General features: G+C 42.6%; 1 protein-coding gene across 13 annotated transcripts in view; it reads left to right on the plus strand.

The window, feature by feature from the left end:
* Positions 1 to 25,472, plus strand: part of TENM4 (teneurin transmembrane protein 4) — a 690,656-nt gene that overhangs the window by 525,670 nt on the left and 139,514 nt on the right. For all 13 annotated transcript variants that reach the window (XM_016161403.2, XM_016161409.2, XM_016161404.2 and 10 more), the window contains one exon: positions 24,282 to 24,383. In XM_016161403.2, the coding sequence (XP_016016889.2) occupies positions 24,282 to 24,383 (102 nt within the window). The remainder of the gene's footprint in view (positions 1 to 24,281; positions 24,384 to 25,472) is intronic.

Here is a 25,472-nt window from a genome sequence, read left to right on the forward strand (position 1 = left end):
CAGCCCGTGCTCTTTCTCTTACATCTCAGTGACAAGCTTTCTAGTGTGTGATGCCATCCATGTGTGTCCTTACACACTCTCATAGTCAGAGAATCGCCAATATAGAGATTATGACATTCGCACTTCCTAGGCTCACAATGGGCAGCAACGTGCCTGCTGGTAGCAGCTTCAGGGGACCCATCTGCCTTGTCCTAAAGAACCACCTGACCTATAGTGACTCCTGCTGAAGGAACCCCTCTTCCCATCCGCATCCAGGTGGAGTTTCTAATAGAAGATATTTTATCAGTGATGGTTTCATTTTTGCAGCTGATGATTAAATTTTTATTTTCCAATAGCTCTTTTCTCTCAGTTGATAAAGGCAGTTGCTCACTCCCGACTTGCCAGCTAGCAGATCAGCAACTTTAGGAGGATTCTCACATGGTGGTATCTTTTTTCTTTCCTTTACAGTACCACCGATATGTGGAATGTGATTAAATATGTGGCCTCCAGTTCCGTAACATCCTCTAAGGAATAACCCTAACTCAACTCTGCTGGCCTTGGCATTGGGAGAATAGAGTTGAGGTTGTGGCTGTGGCATTAGAGGCAGTGTGGTCCAGAGAAGGCAAAGGCTTTGGGGTCAAACAGACTTGGGTTTGAATTCTGGCTGCACTATTTAAGAGCTATGGGACTTTAGACAAGTCTGAACCTCACCTAAATCACCTGTTATTAGGAATAAAACCTACATTAGTGAGTTTGACGATGACACAAAAGTGATTCATGGTAGGTTCTCAGCATGTTTTTAATTATTCAGCATTTACTGAACATGTACTTTGCTAAGTGCTTGGGATTGGGATTCATCAGTGAATAAAACAAAAGCCTTTCCCTCAAAGAGCCTACAGTTAACTGAGAAAACTGACCTTTCCATAAATAACTCCAATATAAGGTGGTCGGTGCCAACAGAGAGGTCCGTGTGAGGGCCCAGAGGAGCAGAGAGGAGGACAGCTGCCTCTTCCAGGGTGAGGGAGGGGGGTGTAAGGCATACGGACTTACTGTGAGCAGAGTGCTTTGTGAGCTGGAAAGCAGTGTACAGATGTTAATTATTACCCACTTGGGACCAGGCAGAAGTGAGAACCAGAAAGGAAATATAGAAAAAGAGGTATGTGTGTGGTGTATGTGGGGTGTGTGTGTGTGTGTGGGTGTGTGTGTGTGTGTTAAAAAAAAAAGAGAGAAATTGAGGTAAGATAGTAACCATCTCTGTTTAACCACAGATGCCAATGCTGTGTACTGGGGAGGAAGTGATCATTATTTGCATTTTAGAGATGAGGAAACAGAGTCTGTGAACAGTGGCTCACATGAAGACCCAAAGCTGGGTCTTCTGACTCCAATCCCAGCGAATTCTCCTGGAGCCCAGCTGTCTGGCACAGGACTCTAAACATGGCAGACCCTCATCAGAGGGTCAGTGAGAACCAAGCGAAAAGGTCAAAGATCACTGACGCTCTACACATCCTAGAACCGTCTTCTTTGAACATGAACTTCTTGTGGGAAACTCTGAAGGGCAGAGGGCGCAACTATCAATTCAGGGCACTGCCAGGCACCTGGCTGGGAAACATTCTTTCTGTCCTGGGATTATATGTGAGCTATATTCCAGGGCTGTGGGATTTAGGGGACAGAGCAACTCTGAAACTGGCTCAAGGCCTTCAGTCTTTCTGTTGCAGCTCAAAAATGGAAATGTGGGTTCTAGAACATTCCAAGGCACTGTTATTTGTCCTTATAAATTTGATCTTCTTCCGATTCCATAGGAAACTTCTCAAGTGTCCCATTCTAGTGTCAGGTCTTATCAATCTTTACAAACTCCTCCCTGCCTCTCTTAAACTACTTGGGGAAATTAATGATATTAACTGCTATTTATTCAATGCCTGCAATATCTAAGTATCATCCTAGATGTTTTACATAAACTGTTTCATACCCTTACCACAAGCATTTTTTCCCAAGAGAAAAGTGGAGCTCAGTGTATTTAAATAACTAGGCAGAAGCTTCACACCCAGCCAATAAAGAAGCTAGAATTTGAATCAAGGACTGTCCGGCTCCAACACTCGACACTTCTCATGTTCTTTCCTGCTTGTGCCTTTGTGTGAGAGTGCCTATTGTGTACACTGGGTATGAGGTAGAGGGCATGAAGGGGGGAGAATGGTGCCAGAGAAGAGTTAAAAATTGAGGTGAGGGCCAACCTGGGAGGTCTTTGTAGACCAGCTTAGAAGTCTGGTTTTTAAGGCAGTGGGGAGCACAGCATCTTTTTTAAGCAAATGTGTAGCATCTTGGATAGTTCTCTTTGGCAATGGTAGATGGGTTGGTTTCTCAGAATAAAACAGGGAAAACAACTGGAAGATTGTCCATAACCAGTAGGGTTAGATGAGGGAGGAGGGCCTGAATCAGGGGCAAATGCCACTGCATTTATAGAAAAGAGGGATGCATCCCAAGATGTTATTGACTGATCTTCTTGACCACTTGTGTTATAGCTGTAAGGGAGAGGAAGGAAGTTTCTACTTTGGAGAATGGATGCCTAGTGATATCATTAATTAAAGTCAAAAAATAAGGAGAGGAAGTTTGTTTGTTGGCTGAAGGAAGTAGTGAAGTGGTAAGTTCATATTAGACGTGAGCTTTCCACGTGGATGTTATTTGTTGGCAGTTACCAGCGGGAAGATGGGTAGAGAGGTATTGATTTAGAGAATAGCTCTGATCTGGAGACAGAAACCCAATGGGCATTAACAGTGTGGATGTGAGAGGGGGCAGGTGGAAGGGTAGAGTACTAAGAAGCCAGGAGTCAAGGATGGAACTCCAGCATTCATAGGGCGGACAGGAGAGAGATATGTAAAGATTGGCTTTAGAGAAAAGTTACGGGGCCGATGACAAAGAACGTGCTGGAATTGGTCATTGGAAGGTCATTGGCAACCTCAGTGGAAGCAGTTCCCACCCCCATTGCAGGTGGAAGCAGGGTCACCACGAGTTCAAGAGTGAGTGAGAGGTGTGGAGTAGAAACAATTCTTCTAGGCAGAGCAGAGAAGGAGACAGATCTTAGTAACCTGAGGAGGAGGCAGGTTCAGGAAAAGGTTTATATAAGGTGGGGAGAGCCTTGAACGTGTTGTCAGCTGTGGGAAAAGAGCCAAGGGAGAAGATGGGAGCCCAGGAGAGAGGGGGGGATGATTAATGAAAGAAGGTGGGAGACACAGAGGAAAGGGCAGATGTAGAAGGGCTAGACCTAGGGAAGGGAGACACCTTTTCCCGTGGGACAGGAGAGGGTGGCGAAGATTAGACAAGAAGAAGTCAAATTTGAAGGTGGAGGAGAGTGGAATACAGGGCAGGGTCTGCACTGATCTCGGAGTCAGCAGTGCTTTCCAGAAATGGATTGCCTTACTGGGTAAGCCCTTTATGCCCGGGATTATGTATGTTCCCATCCATGTAAAGGCAGCCTCAAGGCAGCACTTAATCAAATTAATTATATTGTGTAATATAGCAGTAGAGAGAAGAATAACAGAGATCGGTCGTTAGAGAGTGGGTCTGATGCCAGATGGCCTAGTTTGAACCCAGTCTTTGCCACTTAGCAGCAGTGACCTTGGGCAAGATAGGTAACCCATCATTGCCTCAGTTTCTTTATCTCAAAAATGGTGATCATATTAGTACCTACTTCATGGTGAGTAATTATGAGGACAAAATGAATCGATATGTGTTAAATACTGAGAACAATGCCAGGCACAAGATAGGAGTTATATAAATGCTTGTAATTGTTATTAGCGATATGAGTTGCTAACAGGTCAGAGCTTACAGGGTCCCAGCAGTGTGCTAAGTGTTGTACACGCATTATCCAACTTAAATTTTGTAACAGTCCCAGGGAAACAGGAGCAATTATTTCCTTGATATAGATGAAGGAACAGGGTTCAGGGAAATTAACAAACTTGCCCACAGTCACACAGGGTGTAAGGGCAAAGCCAGAAGTTGAGTCTAGGACAGTCTGACTCCAGGATCCATGCTCTTTCTGCACTGGCTTTTGTGTAGTTCACACGGGTTCCTCCCAAGTCAGTACCTGCTCCCTGGCACCCCTCATTTCACCTCTTCTTTGTCAGTTGATGAACATTTCAGAGGACACTGCAGGGTGTGTACTTTGTCAGTCCTTGGCACTTTTCTGGGCCACAGATTTTGTTCCAAAGGAACTGCACTTGTGAAAACGCTCCTTTTTCTTTATAATCAAGCAAAAGTTTAGTGATTGCAAATCTAACAGAGATTTGGGTGAGTTTCTTGCCGCTTGAACAGAGCAGAGGACCCTCTGTTGAAGTGACAGGACTATGAGTGTTATATGATGGGTTATAAAAAAATCGTAAGCCAGAAACCTCTGAACATCTGGTTTTAGTTTGAGTAGCCGCTTGTTCATGCCTTCATCTGAGCAGCGCTCATGTTCAGGGCTAATAGAAGCACAGTTTGTTTCATTCCTGGTTCATATTACATGTCAGCCTGATTTTTTTTATTTTCATTGTGTCATAGGCCAAAGAATCCATGCAAGAGTGCAAGGGATGAACTGTATATTTTAGAAAAGTGAGAAAGAGTCCTATGCATTAAAGCAGGAAGGCTGAGGTAGTATTTTTCACAAATAAAGTTTGCATTTTCTCAAGCCTATAAAAGCAAGCTATTCTTTGGAAAGTTTTTATTTGGGAAGTTGTACCACCATTATCTCTTTTTCTTAAATAACAAAGGAGGAAAGTGAAATCTTTTAAACTTCTCCTAGATGCTAAGTACTACACTAAGCACAATTTATTTATATTAATTCATTTGAATCCTCATAACTAATGTTTGCTCATCAAAGTTATTATCCCCATTTTCCAGATGAAGCAGGTACTACGTTCCAGGTCACACAGAATCAGAGCTAGAATTCAAAACCAGGTATATCTGGTTCACATTTATTTTGCAAGTTTCCAACACTTTCCGAATGCGCTGTGCTGAGATTTGTCTTATGTGTTCAGTAGGTGGTGAAAACACCTTCGACGACACTACTAGGCCATAGCAATATTGAATGCAAACGATGAAAAAGATACTTAGCATAATAAAGAACATCGATTTTTAGTCAGTACCCAGTGCTTCCTGGTTAAATAGTAGACAAATTCTCTTTAAAATCACTAAGAAATATAGGTATATCTATCAGCATTGTTTTGGAAGTTTTAGCTAATCTAAGACGTGAAACAGAAACAAGAAGCTGAGGCAAAGCTATCATTTGTGAAGGACGTGTTTGTATTCCTAGAGCACACACAAACAGTAATTGAAAAACTATTTTACTTGATAAGAATTCAGAACTCGTAACTGGGGTACAAGACAGCTTTACAAAAGTCGATAGATTTCCCATATACTTCCAATAACTAGTTATAAAATATAATGAAAAATGTCCCAGTCAAATAAATCAATAAAAATTAAAATATCATCTTAATGAGAACTATATGTGACCTGTGTGACAAAAACTGAAATTTTATTGAGAGCTATAAAACAGGACATGAATAATTAGGAAATATAACATGTTCCTAGATGAGAAGGTGAAATACTCTAAATATGTCAATTTATAGGTTAATGGAATGCCAAACAGAATCCTATAGGGAATTTGGGAGATTTGGTTGAATAGTTTAAGACCTCAGCTGGAATAATAAACAGATGAAATTATGGAAAAAATAATAAAATGGTACTCATCTTTAAAGATATTAACATACCGTAAATCTAGAATAAAAGAGAATAGGAGTCAGGCAGACTAGTGAAATAAAATTGCCTAGAAATATTACCAATTAGATGTATAATTTTAATATTTGAAAAGGGAAGAATTGCATATAATTGGAGAAGAAAGGGCTTAGTCAATAAATGTTGTTGGAATAACTTAGAAAAGGATCAGCTTAACCCAAGGATGCAAAGAGGCGTTCAGAGGGATAGATGCGGTTGATAGATACAGAGAGGGAGTTTTTAGCCTGCAGTGTTGGCCAAATATTTAAAAATTGGATAATTTCCCATAAAACGATAGGTTTATGGTTTACCTTTAAAAATTAGAAGACTGAAATTCCTGCAGAACAAGCATCTATCTGCACCTTGGAATACTCTGTAATTCACCACATCCCCCACCTCATCCCTCTTTCTTACACCTGACCTTCCTCACACCTTTAACTGACTTGTCTGGCCCCTGGAGGAATTTGAGTTTTTACCCTCTGATTCAGGCTTCACCTCACACCATATGCCAAAATAAATTCCAGATGGATTAAAGAGGTAAATACTTAAAAGTCAAACTAAAAGAGGGTAAAACCCAATATTTGCATATCTGTGACTTAGAAAAGGACTTTTAAGCTTGAGTCATTGAAGAAAACACAAAGAAAAAGACTCACAAATGCCTCCATAAGAAATATAAAACTTCCATAAGTCTTATGAGACTTAGCAAAATAAGAAAATTTAGTAGAATGGGAAAATACTTGCAGTAAATCTGAGAGACCAAAGAAGGGTTAATATCTGTATTATGTTAAAGTGTAAATGCTGCGAAAACATTATGATCTCATAGATAAATGGCTGAAGCTCATGTGTAGAAAAGCTTCCAAAAAATACAGTATGCTGTAAACATACCTAAAATATGTTTAACCTGATTAGTCACCTAGAAGAAGTGCAAATTAAAATAATTTTGTGTATTATTTTTTACCTAATAAATTAGAAACCCTCTCAAAGTTAATATCCAGTCCCAAAGGGGACCACAGTGCAGTCATACCCATATATATTACCGGATGCGTTGTAAATCAATGCAACCCTTTTGGAAAGCAAATTGGCATTTTTCTATCAAATCACAATAATGTTCATATTTCCAACTTCTGAGTCTTCCTTAAAGAAATAAACCAATACTTTGAAAAAGCTGCTTGCTTATCTCAGCATTGCTTACAGTTGTGAAAATTTGGAAGCAATACAATTTCTAATAATAAGAAAGTATGTAAGCAAATTATGGAATGTTCACTTAGTGAATATTATGCAGCCATTAAAAATTATCATTATGATGAGTATGAAACATGGGATAATGCTTATAATTTTCAGCCCCAGAGGTAGGACACAGAAGTTTATGTTTACAATATGAACACATCTATCAATAACAATGCAATATGCCTAATTCAATAGTTTAGAGGCAGAATTTGAACTTGAATTCAAGTCCTTCAACTCTGAGACCAGTCCTATTTCCACTTGCCCAGTTCTTGCCATTGAAACCAAACTGACATTTAGAGGGTGCTGTTCGAGGTGTTTGTCAGGCTGGACAGTGGAGCCTGGCTCTCTTCCAGGCGGAACCTAAAGCAGGGCTTCCAAGCGCTGACTGATGGGGGCTCTGAAGGAGGCCTTTGTCCACCTTCCAGCCTCTAAGAGCCAGGGTTTTCAAGAAGTTTCCTGCTCTCCCCAGTTGGCACAAGTGATAGAATGGGCAAATCTAGAGGACCAGGAGAGGATCTGAGTTGAACCAAAGTTGCTGCCAGGACAGTTTCTTAAGTGCTGCAGGGGCTACAGACACGTGTGTGTCTTCAGCTCTCTTTACACACCTGTATGTATATAACTATTTTCATTTTGTTGTTGTTGTTCTTACTTTTTAAAGAATGCATTAAGTTAAAACCATTAACCATGAAGGCACACCATGCTTTCTAAACCAGCTTTGCTTGAGGAGAAAGACGAGACCACAGGTGGTTCCTCCTTCCTAAATGTCTAGTGTCTGAGGATACCAGAGAAGACTTAGTGGCATTCACTTTAAGAAAGAGAGTATAGTTTAAAAAATCCTGAGAGTCAAAACCCAAACTTTCAGTTCTGTTTCCTGCATACCCCATACCCAAACAGACAAGAATTTTCTGTGCAGCAGAGTTTACGGTGACAGAAATGATTCCTTATGTTGTATAGGACTTTTAGCTTACTCAGCACAGTGGCATACAGCTTTTTTCATTTTAATTCAGTGAGGTAAGAGGTTCCTCAGATGATTGTTCTTACTAAGTAGAAGCAGCCGCTAAGTTTCGGGAGTTAAGGCTCTTTCCTCAAAGGCTCCTTTGCTGGTCCAAGATCCACAGCAAGTATATGGACAAGACTGGATTTGAATCCAGTTCTGTTTGATTGATTGATCTGTTTATTCATTTATCCTGTGAGCACACATTCATCCAGTGTGTGTTTCTTTCACACCTTCTATATGCTTCTGATAGGACAGTGGTGATGGCTGTGAACAAGGCAGACAGGGACATGTCCTAGTAGATCACTCAGCCTGCAGGGAGGACATTGATCAGTAACGTGACCATGATGGTTTATGGTAAGAGAGGAGTGGCGTTTTGGGGAGCACTGACCACAGGGAGCTAACCTAATTGGGGTGGGGTCAAGGAAGGCTTATTCCGAGTATATGACATCTAAGTTGAGACCTCAAAACATTGTGTACGGAGAGCAAAGCAAGTGGCAAGCAGTGAGAACAGAAGAGGATGTAAGACAGATGCCTGAGGACCACCAGCATTTAATGGGTAGAGGAGGAGCCAGAAAAGGAGGGTTAGGAAGAGTAGTTATAGTGGCAAAAATATCAGAAGGTATGCTGTTTTTAAAGCTGAAGGAAGAGGATGCTTCAGGAAAGGGACTAGAAAATCATCTCAAATTCTACTGAGAAGAACTTGTGATTGAGTGTTATATGTCTCTCCCTCCTGGAGTCCCACCATAATGAGAGGAATGATTTAAAACAAACAAGGAATAAACCCACAAGGACAAAAAGGAAAAGAAACAATAGCCATCAAGAGACGTCAAGAAAACCAAAAGTAGGTTGAGTTAGCAGTATGGAGAAAGAATACTGAGCCCCTGCTGACGAGATGTCAATGAGGAGCAGAGCCCCAGAAATCCTCTGGAACGAGGCGTTGCATACGGCAGAGGGCCAGGGTGGGGCACGGAGCTGACAAGTGGATGGATTCAGGTCTACGTGGTATGTCAGCAGCACCATTTAGACCCGTAGGGTCCCCTCTTCATCTCACATAGACAGTCGAATTATCAACCAAGTATAAGGGAAGAATAAAGATATTTACAGCCATACTTCCCATTCACCTTTCTCAGGAAGCTTCTGGAAAATGCGTTCCACCAAAACTATAAAGTAAACCAAAAAGGGGGATCCAGGAAACAAGGTTCAATAAAGTGAGAGAGGCAAAGAGAAGTCCCGGAATGATGGGTGTGTAGCAGCCCTACAAAGCAGGCCAGACCGCAGCAGGGCAGGGCATGTAGAGCAGGCTTTCCACTAAGTGCACGGTACATACTAATATTGTTATTATGCCTAATTCCGATTTCTTATTTGTTTTCACACAGTTGTCCAAATTTAAGTTTGTTTTATCTTTATATACCCAACTGTACTAATTCTCATTAAAAAAGCAAATTAATTTGAAAACATATGTATTGATTGTACTTTTTTTTTTTTTTTTTTTTTTTTCAAAGCAATGTGCTGCTCCTTGGGGGAGACAATGCATGTAAGGCTGGGGTGCTTGTCCTCCCAGAGCTTCTCACAGCCAGAGAAGACAACAGTGACAGCACTGAAGACAACAGACGCGGGGACTGTGTGTAGCGCTAAGTGAATTGTCAAGGGAATTTTGAGAAGGCAGGTAATGAGGGTCATTATAGGCTAGGGTGGATCCAGAAGGCCTAGGAGTTTTTGGATAGGAAGAAAGGAAGGGAGGAGCTACAGAACAAAGATCCAAGATGAGAAGCTACTTGAAGTGTAGGGGAAGGCTGACATGACGGAATGGGCATGAGAGAGCAGGGTTCTCATCCCAGTTCTGCAGCCACCCAGCTGTGAGACCTTGAGAATGGTAGTTATTCTCCTTATGCTACAGAAGGATTTAATGAGATAATGCATTGGCATCTACCTGACACGCAGTGGGCTCTCATATTATTTTTTTTTATTTGTACTTGAGCCTGAATCCCAAAGCAGAGACTTGTTGACTGGTTGAGGGTCTGAATGAAGATGTTTTCTTGGGAGGATTTGGAGTTGTAGACTTGTAATTTCAGCGAGCTTGGTTGTTGTGGGTTTCAAAATGTTGTCAGAGGCATGATATTTACAGCAGCGAGCACTCTGATTTGCTTAAAGCTCATTTGGCATCCAGCTTAGACTCCAGGAAGTCTTTTTTCCCCTCATTATTGGCTGCCATTAGTTGACTGCCCTTCACAGCCTGAATTCTGCTGCTTGTCCTATATTCCAGCCCTGCCACTGTACTTGATTCTGAGAACACCTGCCTTTGAACATATTCCATTTTTTCTAAATACTCCAGGGGCCCTTCTTCGCCTGGAGACTATCTCCCAAGCCCCAGTGCTGAGCTACGGTGCTTTCATGGAGGTCCCTGGAGTGCTGCTTCCTCCTCTGGGCTTTACACATTTGTTCATGGCAGGCACCTACCGCATCGTAAGCCATCTTGTCACCTGTATCAGACTGTGAGGTCAAAGGGCAGAGGCTGTGCCTTCATTATATCTCAGCTAACTGTTTTACCAAGCATTGCCTCTTGGGCTGTCCATCAACTGGGAGCTGGGGCTACAGAGGGGCTTAGACCCCACCTTGGCCCTCCGGAGCACTAATTGTTCTGGAGGAGGCAGGCATCGGGATCAATACGCAATGCAGTTTCACCTGAGCTGTCAGGAAAGCTTGAGCGGTGTGGAAATGGGGGTTGGGCAGAGAAAGGAGTGACTGAATTATCTAATCTCCTATACCTGGCAATAGTAGATTTTCAGTAACTAGTTTGGGACACCTAACAGAGTTTGGCTCTGCAACCTTGGGCGAGCCATTTCACTTCTCCGAGCCTCTGTTTCCTCATCTGAAAAATGGGGATAATGACACTAAACTCAATGCTGGGGTGAGAGTCAAATGAGACCATGTATGAGATTAGCGTGCTTGTCGCAGGACCTAACACATAGCAGGACTCAATAATGGATGGCAGTGACAGCTATTATTATAGTATTACCTTATTGTCAGAATTTATTACTTTATTATTAAAAACTTGTATCTGCACTGGAAATCTAAGAAGCTTAGAGGGCAAGAGTGAGAGGTCAGCTATTCTAGCACATCTTTGACTTTCAGAAGATGTCTTCGAAAGTGTTCTCTGGCCAGTGTCTTTCTCCTAATTTACTGTCCAGACAGTTGAGTGTAAAGTCTTGGATTTCCCTAGGGCCTGCGAGAGAAGAGGGGTTACACACATCTGTCAAGAACTGAAGCTGCTCTCTCTAAACCTTCCAGACTGTCAGATGACCAGAGCAGCAGTCCCCTCAGAACCAGCTGCTTTGGAGAGGACGCACACTCGTGTCCACTGGAAGACTGGCCAGTTGCCAGGACTGGAAGCAGGGTGACAGAAGGCTCTGCAGCTGCTCAGGCTAAGGCAGGCAAAGATACTGTCTCTATGGGTGCAGGTCTCGGGATCAAGGAGCCTTTCACCCCAGACCCAGGAGGCAGAAGGCTCAGCCAGGGGGTCTGTTCCCTGAGAGGGTGATCTGTTTTTCCTGCTTTCTATGACCTTCTTTAGAAACCTCAAGACTTAGCAAGCCCAGGATCAGCCTCATCACCCTCAGCTTAACTATGAGCAGGTGGCAGCTCCGGCAGCTTCTGTGTGGGCATGTTCTCCCTTTGACTTCTGGGCCCACCCTCAGCTGTAGCGATGGATCAGGTTCTGTCAGCAGAACCAGTATTGTGGTTCCCATGTTGTGGTGCAGGGTGAGCAGTAACAGAGGGAAGAAGCCAAGGGTTAACAGTGTGAAGGGTTCAAGGGGAACATCCCTAGGGGTTCTGACAACTCAAAACAGAATGCTGTGTATAGCATGTCCATCCATGCCTTAGAGGTATGAGCTGAAAGGAAGAGAGAATTCAGCATCCCAGTACATTTGTGTGGGCACATCCCAGGGTGCTGAAGTGTGTTTCTTATGGAAGAAACATAATCTTACATAGACTTAGTCGTGTCTTAATATTATAAGCTGATACTATGTGGAAATGATGTTGAAACATTAGTTGCTGCTTTCCCAAGCTTAGAGCTGGCTCCCTCTTTTCCTGTTGTCATAAAGTGCACATATCCATGCACACAGCATACCAGGAGCCTCTGATGATGGAGAAGTGAGCTGGGGTTAGCCAGGAGACAGCCAGGTAATACCCATCTGGAAATGTCCATGGTCCCCTGTCTATAGCCACTCAGCTACTAATACTGCAACACCTCCTGTGTGTCACATGCCATATAATCACTCTGATTTTACAGAGAAGGAAAGTGGGACACAGAGGGGAAGTGACTTGCTTAAGTTCACACAGGAGATGATAGAGTGGGATGAGAATACCCAGGGTCTCTCAAGCCTGAGCTTTTTCTGTTATACCTCAAAGCCTCTGACCTGGCCTATGCAAAATAGGTTTGCTTTGTTTGTTTGTTTGTTTGTTTACTTCATTTCATTTTTTCTGCCACTGATGAGGCATTTACTGCAAGCTCCACTATGTACTTTACATGCATTATCTCATTTAACCCACAGCCTTGCTATGAAATAGGTGAGTAAGGAAACCAGGGTTCAGAGACCTGAAATGATTTGCCCAGGGTTGTACTGCTAGTGAGAGTCAGAATTGGAAGTCAGACCCAGGTCTGCCTGATTGCAGAGTTCATGCTCAGTCGTGAGTCAGGGAGTTCCATCCAAGTGCGGTCAAATTATGCCAGAGGCAAGATCCACCCCTGAGGAATGGAGCACAAGGAAGCAGGGCTCAGATGACCATGCCTGGGTTGGTGCTCACACTCCAGCCCAGGGGACAAGTAAAAGGAACTGGGGGGACTGCGGAAGAGGCTAGCCAGCCGTGGGGACTGTGGTTTAGTGCTCCAAGGACCCCACGGCCCCTCATCATTCAGGCATGCGGACAGCCAAGAGTTGTAACTATAGACCACTTTCAAACCTCTCACTAAATAGACAGCAGACAGCCCTGGCACACAGACAGGCCAGCCTTTCATTGGTCAGAGAACTGGGGGAGGCTTCCCTTTAGGTCAGGGCCAGGCAGGAGCTCATAATTATATTATAAGCTAGTATAATGGTGTCTTAGAGTCCTGCTGCTGTCAGTCAGAGGTAGCCAGAAGTTTCCATAAACTTTTTACGACAGCAACTGTTTCTCAATTCTTTGTGAGATATGTAGCTTTTGCTTTTGTCATTGTGCAGTTTCTGCCTAGAGGCTGAGGGAGTGATCTGTCTAGGTGGCTAGAGCAGCTATAAAATATTTAACTTGAGCATGTAATTACATTACCATGATCTCTAATAGGATTTGGTGTCCAGCAGAAGTCCAACCTGGCCTCTGGCCCAAAGATATAGACCCAACTTATTATGTTGAGTGTTACATATTAGATAAATAAGAAAGAAATACTGTTCAAATAATTGTGAGACAGACCAACACACATGATTATTATAAAGAAAAATCCACCAGAGTCTGAGAATTTATCCATCTTGTTAATCATTTTATTGTGTTTTGTCCTAGTAGAAGTAATTCAAGTATATAATTCACAGAAGCCATCTTGACAGCTCTTGCTAGAAAACATATTTGAGGCCCTGCAAAACTTTATTATTGCATGTTCCCCAAATACCTGGTTAGGGCTGTTTTGGGAGAAGAGGGCCCAATATAGTGTCTAGCTGAATATAACAAGCCCAGAGGAAGAGAAATGAAAGCTGCAGGTCTGGAAAAAAATTTATAGAAATGAAATTTGAAAAAAAAAAAAAAGAAAGAAAGAAAGGAAGAAAAGAAATCAGCAAGGAAGTAAACAGTCTGGACCCTGCAAAAAGAGCCCAGTCTCAGGATTTGAGGCTGAACACACCAAGGGACATGAAATCAACCACTAGTTGCCCTTTGTCATTTGATATTTAACAAGTGGTGAGTGAGTAGTTACTCCAGACAAGGCCATGTGCCAGTCACTGGGGAGAAAGGACAAGATGAGGAATTGGAAATGGGGCCCATACTCTCAAGGAATTTGCAGTCTACCAGGAAAAGGGGACCATATTCATATATACTTGTCTTCAAGGTAGACGCAGTAGGTTATAAATGAAGGATAGAAGTAAAGTGCCATTAGGATTCACATGAGAGAAACCTCTCTTGCTAGGAGGAATCTGGGGAGTCTTCATTAAAGGGGTAACATTTAAATTGGGCCATGAAGGATGCTTAGGACTTGAACCAGTGTAAGGGGCTAGTGGAGGGCTTTGCAGGTGAAATCATCAGCGTCGGCACAGTCAGGGAGGCTGAAAAGGATGTGTGGGTTGAGGAGGGGATGGCAGGCAATTTGGCAGCAGCACGAAGTGGACCTAAGGAAGACTCTTTTGGCAAAGAAATTCATTTGAAAAGGGATGTTGAAGCCTTAAACTCCTGGTTCAGAAGTTTGGGCTTTCTCCTTGACAGAGTTCCCAAAAGTATGGTTCTTGAGATTATTTTAGATCATGTATAGACAGCTTCTATTTTAAAAATTATGAATTTATTTTAGTAATCTGGAATTGAATTTCTGTTTTTAAAATTTTTAAAGACAATAAATGGGTCAAAAAATACTGAGTGAATAACAGAACAGATGGTATGTGACTATGGCAACAGCATGAAGGCAATACCCGAATAAGTGTCTTTCAGAAGCTGCTCCAGGCCAGGGTCATACATTCATATTCCCCAGTGACCAGGCAAGTAACAGTGGTGCAAGAAGCTGAAGATAGGGACTGTGGATAACCACAGTGTCTGGGTCTCTCCTAAATGAGAAAAGTTTGTTGCCATGTTGGATCTTCCAATTTTTCAAGAACAGCCAGTAAGATTTTTCTTTGAACTCGCCTTTAAAAAAAAAAAAAAATCTGACAACTAATTCTATTTTTAAAAAACACTTTGCAAACAGAAGTGTCCACAGGCTTCCAGTTTGTGATCTACTCTAGATGCTATAGAGCAGTCACCCGAAGAGGCTCAATTCCAAGGTGACAGCTCTGGCCAGCAGGGATAGGACAGACTGAAAGGAACAAGGCTGGAGCAGAAGTCTACTCAGAAGAGGATGCAGTGGTTCAGGCCAGAGGTGACATAGACCAGACATTTCCATTTCCCGAGCAAAGGCCAGCCCAGCATGGGAGTTGCGACCCACAGGTATCTAGGTTATCTTTACATAGTTCTGTGTGTTTTCAGACCTGGCTATTCTGACATACAGGGGGAAGAGGGACTTGGTTTTCTACATGGTTTGTAAGCGGTATTGAGCTTGGAGACAAGCATGGATAAATGATCGGAGAATAATTAGCTGTTTCCCCCACCTCCACCTCTTCAGAGCCTGTTTCTGTTCCTCTATTGTCTGTCATCACAGAATAATTCAGCACAAAGTGATGCTCATTAGATAGAACTCTCTACCCAGCAGCTGAGTTGAGCTTTTAAAAAACTGATTTCTTAAGTAATTTGTTCTGAAGACAGACTTGACACAAAGTTGGCATGATGATCAGCAGGTCACTGCATGGGAGCAGCAAAGATGATTATTCTGGATCTGGCTTATTGGACCCCTGTCTTGCCCAGAACTGCTTTGCATTTCAAAAGTCTGCCTATTCTTTAAGAGTTATTCAAATACTACCTCCCTGAGGACAAAGCTCTTCCTTTTGGAAGTAGTCCACCATTTTTTTTTGTGTTCTTGCATAGTTTAGATCTTTCTGTCCCCTCTGGCTTGTTTTAATAGACCTGTGTGTAAAATCTCAGCCTCTTTTCCAGACCAGTGGTTCTCAAAGTGGTACCCGGATCAAAGGCATCAACATCATCTAGGACCCTGCCCTAGATCTATTAAATCAGAAAATCTGGGGGTCGGGCCCAGCAATCCATGTTTGAACAAGCTCTTCAGGGGGCTGACCCAGGCTAAAATTTGATAATCACTGAAACTATCCTGAAACTAAAATAAACTATAAATCGACATTTCCTGGGCACCTTCTGTGTACACACAAATAGGTATGCACATAGATACACATGTACTCATACATGTATAGTGATTTTATTTAATCTTCACAAGTGTGTAAGACAAGTGACTTTCTCATTTCATAGATAAGTAAACTGAGACCTCAGATACAATGACTTACTCTTAAGTCTCGCCCCTAGAAGTAAGAGATGAAATTTAGATCCAGATCTGCCCGTCTCCAAAGCCTAAAGCCTCTTCCTGCTCCTTGAGGACAAGGATCACACTGTGGTCCCCCGATGGCATCAGCACAGTCGAGTCAACAGAGACTTGTTTGAATGAATGAATGACGATGAGTAAATGAGTCACTCTCATTGTCCATGTATGATACAGTTCTGAGTGGCCAGAACTGCATTTTGAATTTGAATGCTAGTAGGTGTGTTTTAAAACCAGAATTTCAATTAGCAAAACCAAAATAGGTACTGATTGGGATTTCCTGATACTGGCAGCATCCTTTTTGTAGTCCTCACTCTGACAGAGACTGAAACGTGGGACTGGCATGTGTTCTTATTGGACTGGCAGTAGTGGCATAGCGGGGGATCTCCTAGATTGGGGAGGAGTGCTCCTCAGAAGGAGCTCTAGGTGAAGGATCGATGAATCTGTAAGGGAGGAGAAAGCATCTCCAAACGTGTGCGTAGCACCTCTCCTTTGAAAACGCTTGTGCTCTTGAATGGCGTAGCACCTGTCAGTCTCCTCACCATTTGATGTGTGTGTCTCACTGGCCTCTCCAGCACCTGCTCACAGGGCGTGAGAGGAGACGATGCATGTGCAGCTTCTCTGGGAAAGGCAGCAGAACCAGAGCCAACTGTGGGGACTCCAACATCTGTGAAAGCTGTTGCCAACGGCCCCAGGAAAAGTTCTGAGAGCTCTTAGCCAGAAGCAGCCAGCAAGCCGCCTGCTCTCTAGTCCTGTCCCTGCATACTCGGCCTGGTGACTTGCTGGAGATTCCTTTCGCATGATAGATGATAATCCAATGCTAGTTATCTGAGGACACAGCAGGGAGGTTTGAAAAGTTGGAATCTACCCTTAAACAACAAACTTCCTTTTTCTCCCTCAGGCCTTAAACATGATGATGATCAAAGCCTTTTAATCTGTTTTGTAGTTTTCTAAGTACTGACAATTTGGTTTAATTCATTAGATTACTGGATGTTAGATCTGAAAGATCACCTAAGTGGTTTGCTTCACTGGAACAATTCCTGAGCCAGAGGAGATGCTCAGTAAATTCTTGCCGAATAAATTTAATGAATTTTGTAGATGAAAAGAAAGTCCCTGAAAGAGACCAGGCCAGGGTCACCTAACAAGCTGGTGGCAGGAGTAAGAGTAGAACCTGTGTCTCCGGATACAATCCAGGCACGTTCCCTTACACCACGACTCATGGAATCTAAAGATGTCAGGTTGTTTGGGAGATTCCATACAGCTTATCTTCACTCCCTGCAGTATCCCTCTGCTCATTAATTCACCCTCTCCTTGAATACAGCCAGTGAGTGAAAATGTATGACCTTATAGGTTACCTAGTTCATTCATTTAGTCATTCACCCAACAAACGTTCATTTAACACCTTCTTTCAGTCAAGAATGATACTATGTACTAGAGATTCAGAGGTGAATAATACATTTCCTTCCCTCTATAAGTTTACAATATTTGGGCATGACACATCAACAGAATATAACCCAACGTAGTAAGTGGTATTCAGCACTGACTCTTACAAAATGCTTTTTCTTTGAACCGAGTCTTTTTTCCAAGGACTCTAGTCCTTACTCATTGGACCTAGGTCAACCAGTGAGAGCCGCAAAACAAAAGTCTTATGCTTATTTCACATATCAGCCCATCAGATATTTTAACACAGAGGTCATACTCCCTTGGTAAGCTAAATTCCCAATTCCTTCAAGAATTCTTTATTTGAAATGTGGTTTCAATTCTCTTATCCTTCTGGTTGCTCTTTGATGAACAAGTTCCAGTTTATCTTATCAGGCTCTTCAATGTGGCTCCCAGATGCAAACTACTAAACTCCAAATATAGTCTGAGAGTACAATACAAAACCTAACCTCTTATCACTCCCTTCATTCTTGGCATTATACATCTAAATATATAGGACAAGGAAACAATAGCCTTGTTGGCCACCAGCTATTCTCTTGAGTCTGACAGTTGTGTCATGCCTACTGCCCTGACCTCTATCTTCCATTTCATTTCCATCTTGTATTCCTGCTTAGTCTCTCAACAACAAATATTACTAAGAACTTGCTTTATATGTTTTGGAGAACCAGACATGATGTGTGTCTTCAAGGAGTTCACAGTCTCATTGGTAAAATTTGGTTTGCCCACAAATAAATTATTAACAAAGAACCAAGACTGAATGTAATCAAGGGAACAATCTTTTTCCTAGCCCCCTCCTAAGAGCTGCTTTTAATAGTGGTTGGCAGACTTCTGGGTATGATTGAAAACAGATCTCCCAGTTCAAATGCCAGTGCAGAATTAGCTTCTAGCCCAGGCTGTTAGGGGCTTTGTCAAATTTCTGTCATTGCATTGACCTATACTGTTGCAGACTGAAGGCCTTTGGATTCCATCATCTGCAGAGAAAGCTGGGGCACCTACAGGGACTGACACTTTACAGGCCATGGAACAGCTTTCTAGCACCTGGCACCTGCCCACTGCCAATCTAGAGTGCAGAGGGAAAAAAAGTTCTTTCAGATGTTGGCATGAATCCGCCTGTGTTTGGGCTTCTGGGAGACAACAGGTTTAATTTGCTTTGACAGTGCTTTTCCCCAGGAGGGAGTTTACCCAAACACCCTGCCTTTTTCACATTCAGCACAGGGCTTGTTTACTTTTCCATTTTAACTCTGAGGAATTCCTGTGTAGTGTGGTAGTGTGAGTGTGTGTGTGTGTGTGTGTGTGTGTGTGTGTGTGTGTGTGTTTACCCCCAATGACCCACATTGCCTGGTTTGGATTCATTAGACCAAGTTAGTATATTGCTTTGGTTCAGAAATGGAAGGCATATGTGACCCTTTCCTAATATCAAAATAACAACTGTGCTAACTAAGTCCTGGGCAAACCTCTTTACATGCGCAGTGCTACACAATTTACTCTTCTAATTAGCCGTCTGAAGTAGGTGCTATTACTAACCCCATTTCACACATGAGGAAACTGATGTTTAGAAATGGCTTGTCCAATGGGCACAACCCAAGTAAGAGGCAGTCTGACTTCAGAGCCCAGACTTCGGTCCAGGCCGTATACCGCAAACTTTGACTTCAGGTAGAACTTGGTTCACCAAGTTTGCCCTTATGGCTATGACCTTGAGAAAGTGGCTTCAGCTCTCAGTCTTCAGCTAAGACTGTAAAGTGATAGTAAAGATACATATTTCTTGTAATTATTATAAGAAATGAGAATATTTGATATTTACACAGTTTCATCTAAGGGAATGGGAAGGTCTCTGTTAGAGTCTTCTCTCAACCTTGAGTTGCTATACGTATGAAATCCCAACTATGCTATCAAGTTTGTCTCCCACCCCTCTTTTGGTTGCCAATAATAAACCAATCCTTCTTCAGGATCAAAGAAAATATAATAGATGTAACCTAAAGTATAAATGTCACTAGCTGTAGTCAAGGTGACGCATCTAGTCATCTAGTTGGCTGTCCTAGAGTTCAAGTTCCCTCCTTTTTGCCTCAAACATTAGCATGATCCATCCTACAGAGAAGCCAAAATGAGGCATCAGAGAGTGGATCTCTCCTGGGCAATAGGTAGACTTTGGTTCCTCAACCAAGTGCTCCCCAAAAGATGCCAGCATCCATTTTTACAACTTAAGGAGAGACAAGAAAATCAAAGGCAGAAGTTATAGGTAGTAAAGACACGCTTCTGTTAGCTGGGACACATCACAGGGGAAACAAAACCTAGAGGAGGAGCTGGGAGGGAGGGATAAGTGCTGGATGAGCAGGAAAGAGAAGAGACCGAGGGTGGCGAGTGAACTCCAACCTTTCTCACAGCTGGTTCCCTCAGTCTTTGGTGCCAGAATCCAATATCAGGCCCCAACGACAACAGAGACGCAGCTGCTCAGACCAGGGCACAAGGCAGGTGTGCCCTTGTCATGGGAGCTCACGGAGAAGAGCCTCTTTTCATAACTGCCCCTGTGAAACAAGTCCGGTAGGCAATTAGGCTGTCTAGCCATCCTCATCCAGGCAGGATTTCCTCTGTGATCTCTCCTTGTTTCCTACAAAATGAGGCTTTGGGATTTCAAAACAGAGAAGCAAAAGGTGGCAAACGAAGGCAGGCTTTTCCTGGATCCAGGAGGACGTATTTATTAACTGTGATCCTTTCACCTTGACACTGTGATGCTAATGATTTGTTTCTAGAAAAATGATGGTGAGCAGAAAAATGAGGCACTGCAGTGGGTTTACCAAGACCTCTGTGGTTTCCTGTCTCCCCTGTCTCCTCCAGGGAGGAGCGTTGTCTTTTCTCCCTTCTGCAGGTGCCCCTTTGTAGTTCCAGCAATATTTTGTTCAACATCCAGAGAACACGCCCACTCGCAACACATGTCCAGAGAAACATTTAAACTCTGCATTCCAATACGGATGGCAGAAAAGACAAGTTCCTGAAAATCAAGTTTCCTAGAAGAACCCACTGCTGTAATAGAAAAAAATCTAGGAGAAAAGGCCACTGTTTTCCAATATGACACACACCCAGTTATGAAAATCAGTTTTTTATAGGCAGCTGAATTTTTAACTTAGATTTGAGCAGATCTACCTTCTGCAAAGTGAAGGCAGCTGCAATTTGAACATAAGCAAAGCAGGAAGGACTGAAAGCAGGAAGAAATTCACCAAACACTAATTGGAAACATAGCAACATATTTATTGAGTAAAGTTCACACTTCTCTTTATGCAATAGCATTTAGCATAGAGATATCTGGTCAGTGGGGACTCGTTATTTGTGGGATCCCAGGTGGACTCCAAGTAGTTGAAATCTTTCCAAGTGGAAGGAAAACTATATATATAAACATTTCATCAAAAGGAAATTTTCTCCAAATGTCTCTCTTCTACTTCCTTGTTGCTATCATAAAATTATTCCATGTCTCCTAAAACTTCTGCCTCCCATGACACCAACAGCCTGGGATAAGTTTTATGACAAACAGCCTTCTCTACTTTCAAATTTAGCAACCAACACTATACTCAGTCACAGAAAAGACTTTCCTCACTTTTTCACTATAAAGGCTTTTGGGTAGATGATTAACAGGTGTGTATCTTGCAGACTTAAATCAAAATCTAGAAAATGTGTAACACTTATCTGCAGTTGATCCTGTTAAAAATGCAACTGGTAATTATAGTAGTTTTATTAGGAGATAATTTTATACCACTGGTTTTGAGAAGGACTGAACCATAGAATTTTAGATCTGGGAGACATCTCTGAGATCATCCAGTTGAATTTTTCCAATGATAGCAATAACTATGTATTAAGACCTTTCTAAGGACTAGATACCAGGGCAAATACATAAATGACTAAACTCGGTTTCTGCCCCAGCAAGTTCACAGTCAACAATGGAGGCTATTTGGTGCTTTAATAGGAGTGAAGGAAAGAGAGTCCTGGAGTAACTTAGCCTGTTTAAGGAAGGCTTCTTAGAAGAGGTGACATTTGAAGTGGATTTGAAAGAGGTAATAGAAGTTGTCAAGGAGGGAAGTACAAGGGTGAGGAAACTAGTACGGAAAGATGAAGTGACATTGCCAATACCCCGTAGCCATTCAGTAGTAGAACAAGACCTGGGGGCCAGGCCTTCTGCCTTTCTGCCCTGTACTCCTGGAATACTGCAGGTGGAACCCACCACCCTCCATTTGAGCCATTAGCTACTAGCCGAAAGTTGAAAGTGAAAATAATCTTGCCTTAAACCTTACTCAATTTTTTTTTATTTTTAAAAGACTATTCAAAATAAAATGTCCTAATCCATTCTTTACCAAAAAAAAAAAAAAAAAAAAAAAAGTGTTTAGGAAGCCACTTCTAACTTAAAGGTATTAAGAACATGGATTCTTCACTTCACTCTGCCGAGACCCAGCCCGCTTTGCCCTAAAATGAGAACACACGCTATAGTAGACCCTCTTGTCCTTAACTCTGTGATAGTGTAAAATGCTGTTCGTGTTAGCAGAAGAACAACATAGAGTGAGTGGAATTTCCCACCCACTCACAAAAGGAACCACACATTTGAACCCTTTTCCAAAACTTTTTAAGTAGTTTCCAAGTTAATAATGGCAGACAATTGGGGGGGGAAAAAACCTGTCTGGGAAGTGCACCATGCTATGAATTCCTCACCATCTCCCCACCTTTTCCCTCATGTATCCATACCCAGGCCATTCTTCAAGCCCACTTCCTCCGAGAAGCCTTTCCTCTGCTGGCTTTGCCCCCATATCAGCTGTCATTGCACTGGCTGCAGTTAAGTGCATTGCTGAATTTAAGGCTTAATGCCCTTGTCTAGATGCCTTTTCTGTATAGCTGCTTTCTTAATTATAACTCATAGAATTTTAGACTAGGAAGCAGTCCTAGGGGTCATTTCTGTCATCACCTTCATTTAACATAGGTGGAAAGTGAGACCCAGAGATGGGATGAACTTGCCTTAGGTTATCCTGCATGGTATAGAGTAATGGACCTCAAAACCAGTTCTTCTGAACTCCAGGCAGAGCTTTTCCATGCACTAGCTGCTGCCCAAGTGGCAATGTTATCTTGTTCTCCCAGTTAGGCTGCAAATTTCTTGTGGGCAAAACTCATGTCTTATATAGCAACATCTCATTTAATAGAGTCCTTAGTCTTGGCTTCATAACTTTATAGTTGTGAGCTAAGACAACAGGTTAAATCCTTAACTCTTTCCTACCTTATTAACCTTGTTCTCTACTTTCAACTCTGACTCTGCTAACTCACCCTGAGACCTTGGGTGAATCAATGTCCTTCCTTTGGGTCTCAGTTTCTCTCTCTATTAAATGAAAGCATTAGGCTAGATGATCTCAGGTTTCCTTTAGACTCAGAAAGTTCTAGAATTCTCTGCCTTTTACCTGGCTCCGTTGCTGTCTTCAGGACTGGCCTCGCCACCCCACAGATCTGTCGCCTCACTCATTCTTCTGGCATCTGCTGTGGATTAAGTTCCTTTAAGGTCCAGATAGCATATTGTCTTTGAAGGACACCAGGTTTGCAGTCCAGGGGCTTGGGTTCAAATCCTACCTTCACAACATAGTGTCTGTGTGGCCTTCAGCAAGTCACTTCATCTCTCAGCCACCTTTTGCGTGCGTGTGTGCGTGCTTGCGAGAAATAGTTGTTAACAATATATTCATGTAGATTTCATAACAGTGAAATGAGGTAAACTTTGTGGAAATACATGGCACAAAGAAAGACGCTTACTCTATCGTGGCTTCTTTCCTTTATTCTACATCCAGCATTATTGAGAAGCAGACTGTTTCAAATAAACAGATTTTCTAACTAATGGGTTTACTAACTAGAGTTATAAATCATTGATGAATTTTTAACTAAAATCTTTCTTAAATGAATTCTCTATTTCCTTGACATGTCACATGGATACTACCAAAGTATTAGGGAGACTTAGAGGAAGTAATATCCTTGCAAAGGTAAGCATGATAGCAGATGCTGATAGGGCAAATGGAATATGAAAGAAAATTCCTATGCCTTTTAAAAGAGCCTGGGCTTTTTTATTTTTGCAAATGGAGAGGCATTGAAGGGCTTTAAGTAAGGGAATGAATGACAGGATCAGATTTATTGCAGAGACATTTAGACTGCTGGGTGGTGAAAGAATCCAGGTGGGGAGAGGGCAAGAGAAGAAGCTGAGAGGCTGTTGTGTGAGCCTCATGAGAGATGATGAAGACCTGGCTGATAAGTCAGAGGTGGAAGAAGACAGAGAGGGATACAGATGCTCAGTAGCTTTAAAAAACATTCGTAGAATATCAGCCCATTATGAGAAAAATACAGGCACACGAAAAAAAATGTAAAACACAGGAAAGCGTAAAGAAGACCACAAGAATCACACCATAACCTAGCTTCCAAAGATAACCACTGCTAACAGGTTGTACTATTTTTTTTTCCCAATGTTTTTAGCTAAAAAAAAAAAAAATGTATTTCAGGATACAAACTTGATTTATAAAAAGTTGGTTTGGACAGACATTTTCCAGAACATGTCTCTTAATATCAGTTAAGATGTTCCTCAGTGAGAGTAAAAATAACATGTAATTTTTAACTCACTTCCTTTCAGTGATTGGGCCAGAAGAGCTAAAATATGTGGCTCCCAGTTAACCTGAGGCTTGATTCCTAGGCCCTCTGCTTGGGTAAAAAAGTTTCCATTTTCAGCATTTCTTCTCTTTTCTCCCCCAGAATCGGTGGATAACTGTCCCAGCAACTGCTATGGCAACGGCGACTGCATCTCTGGGACCTGCCACTGCTTCCTGGGCTTCCTGGGCCCTGACTGTGGCAGAGGTGAGAGTTCCGTGTGTGAGCCTGTGAATTCCACACCTCAGGTCCCTTGGGCAGCTCAGGTTGCACTTCTCAGAGCAAGTGCTGAACTCCAGGCCACCTCCTGACTCTTGAGAGAAGGGCGCTCAAGGGCATCCTTCAGAAGCCCTGAGAGAGAGGTCTGCAGGCAGAGCCATGGCCTTAGCCATTGTGACCTGCATGTGCATGACTGGGGAGGTCAGGAAGGAAGGGCTTTTATAGGAGCAGCCACAGTGACCTTTATGCCACACTGCAGGTGCAGAGGTAGTGGCATGAGGGTTCTTTTAAAAGTTGATTTCCTCTTAAAAGAGTGATCACCCTTTGCCAAGCATCTTTGGAGTTCATCTTCAGCTAGTTGGTTTCTCCCTGGCCCTGTGGTTTCTCCATTACTGCCTTTTACTAGTACAGGCAGAATCATGGCCGAGACCACCAAGGGGGAGGGGCTTAGGAGGTGAGACGGCTTCTCCACATAGGACCCTAATGTTGCTTCAGATTTGAGCACATACAGATAACCACAACTGCAATAGTTTAAATGCTGCCCATGATCTTCCCTGTCCATTTGACCTTCATTTCTGTCCCGGAAGAATTAACAAGGAAAATGCCAAAGGATATCTGTAGTCCTGAAAATTTGGCACTCCCTTTGGGAAAACTAAAATGGCCACTTCCTTTGTTTCTTCCACCTCTTTGCTCGTGCAGCAGGCATTGGTTAGTGCCCTTTAGTGCTTGGCCCCGTGCTGGACACTGAGGTTACAACACTGAACCAGACCCAAGCCCAGGAACTTTCAGTGTGGGAGACAGACAAAATCGATGATTACAAAGCAGTTACGTAGAAGTGAAACGCAGCAGCAAGGTCACATGCAGGAAGCACCTATCAGAGGGAAAGGGAGCAGCAGTCTTAGCTTGGACAGGATGAGGACCAGGAAAGGCTCCCCAGATGAGACGACGCTGGAACTGAGACCTGATACTTGAGGAATTGTTCATCAGTGGAAGGCAGAGTTGGCTTTCCGGGCTGAAGAAACAACGCCCTACAAATACAGTGATCTGACACTGCTTTGGGGATCTTGTTTGTTCCTT

This window comes from Rousettus aegyptiacus, unplaced genomic scaffold (genome assembly GCF_014176215.1).
Source record: "Rousettus aegyptiacus isolate mRouAeg1 unplaced genomic scaffold, mRouAeg1.p scaffold_m13_p_5, whole genome shotgun sequence".
NCBI classification, from domain to species: Eukaryota; Metazoa; Chordata; class Mammalia; order Chiroptera; family Pteropodidae; genus Rousettus; species Rousettus aegyptiacus.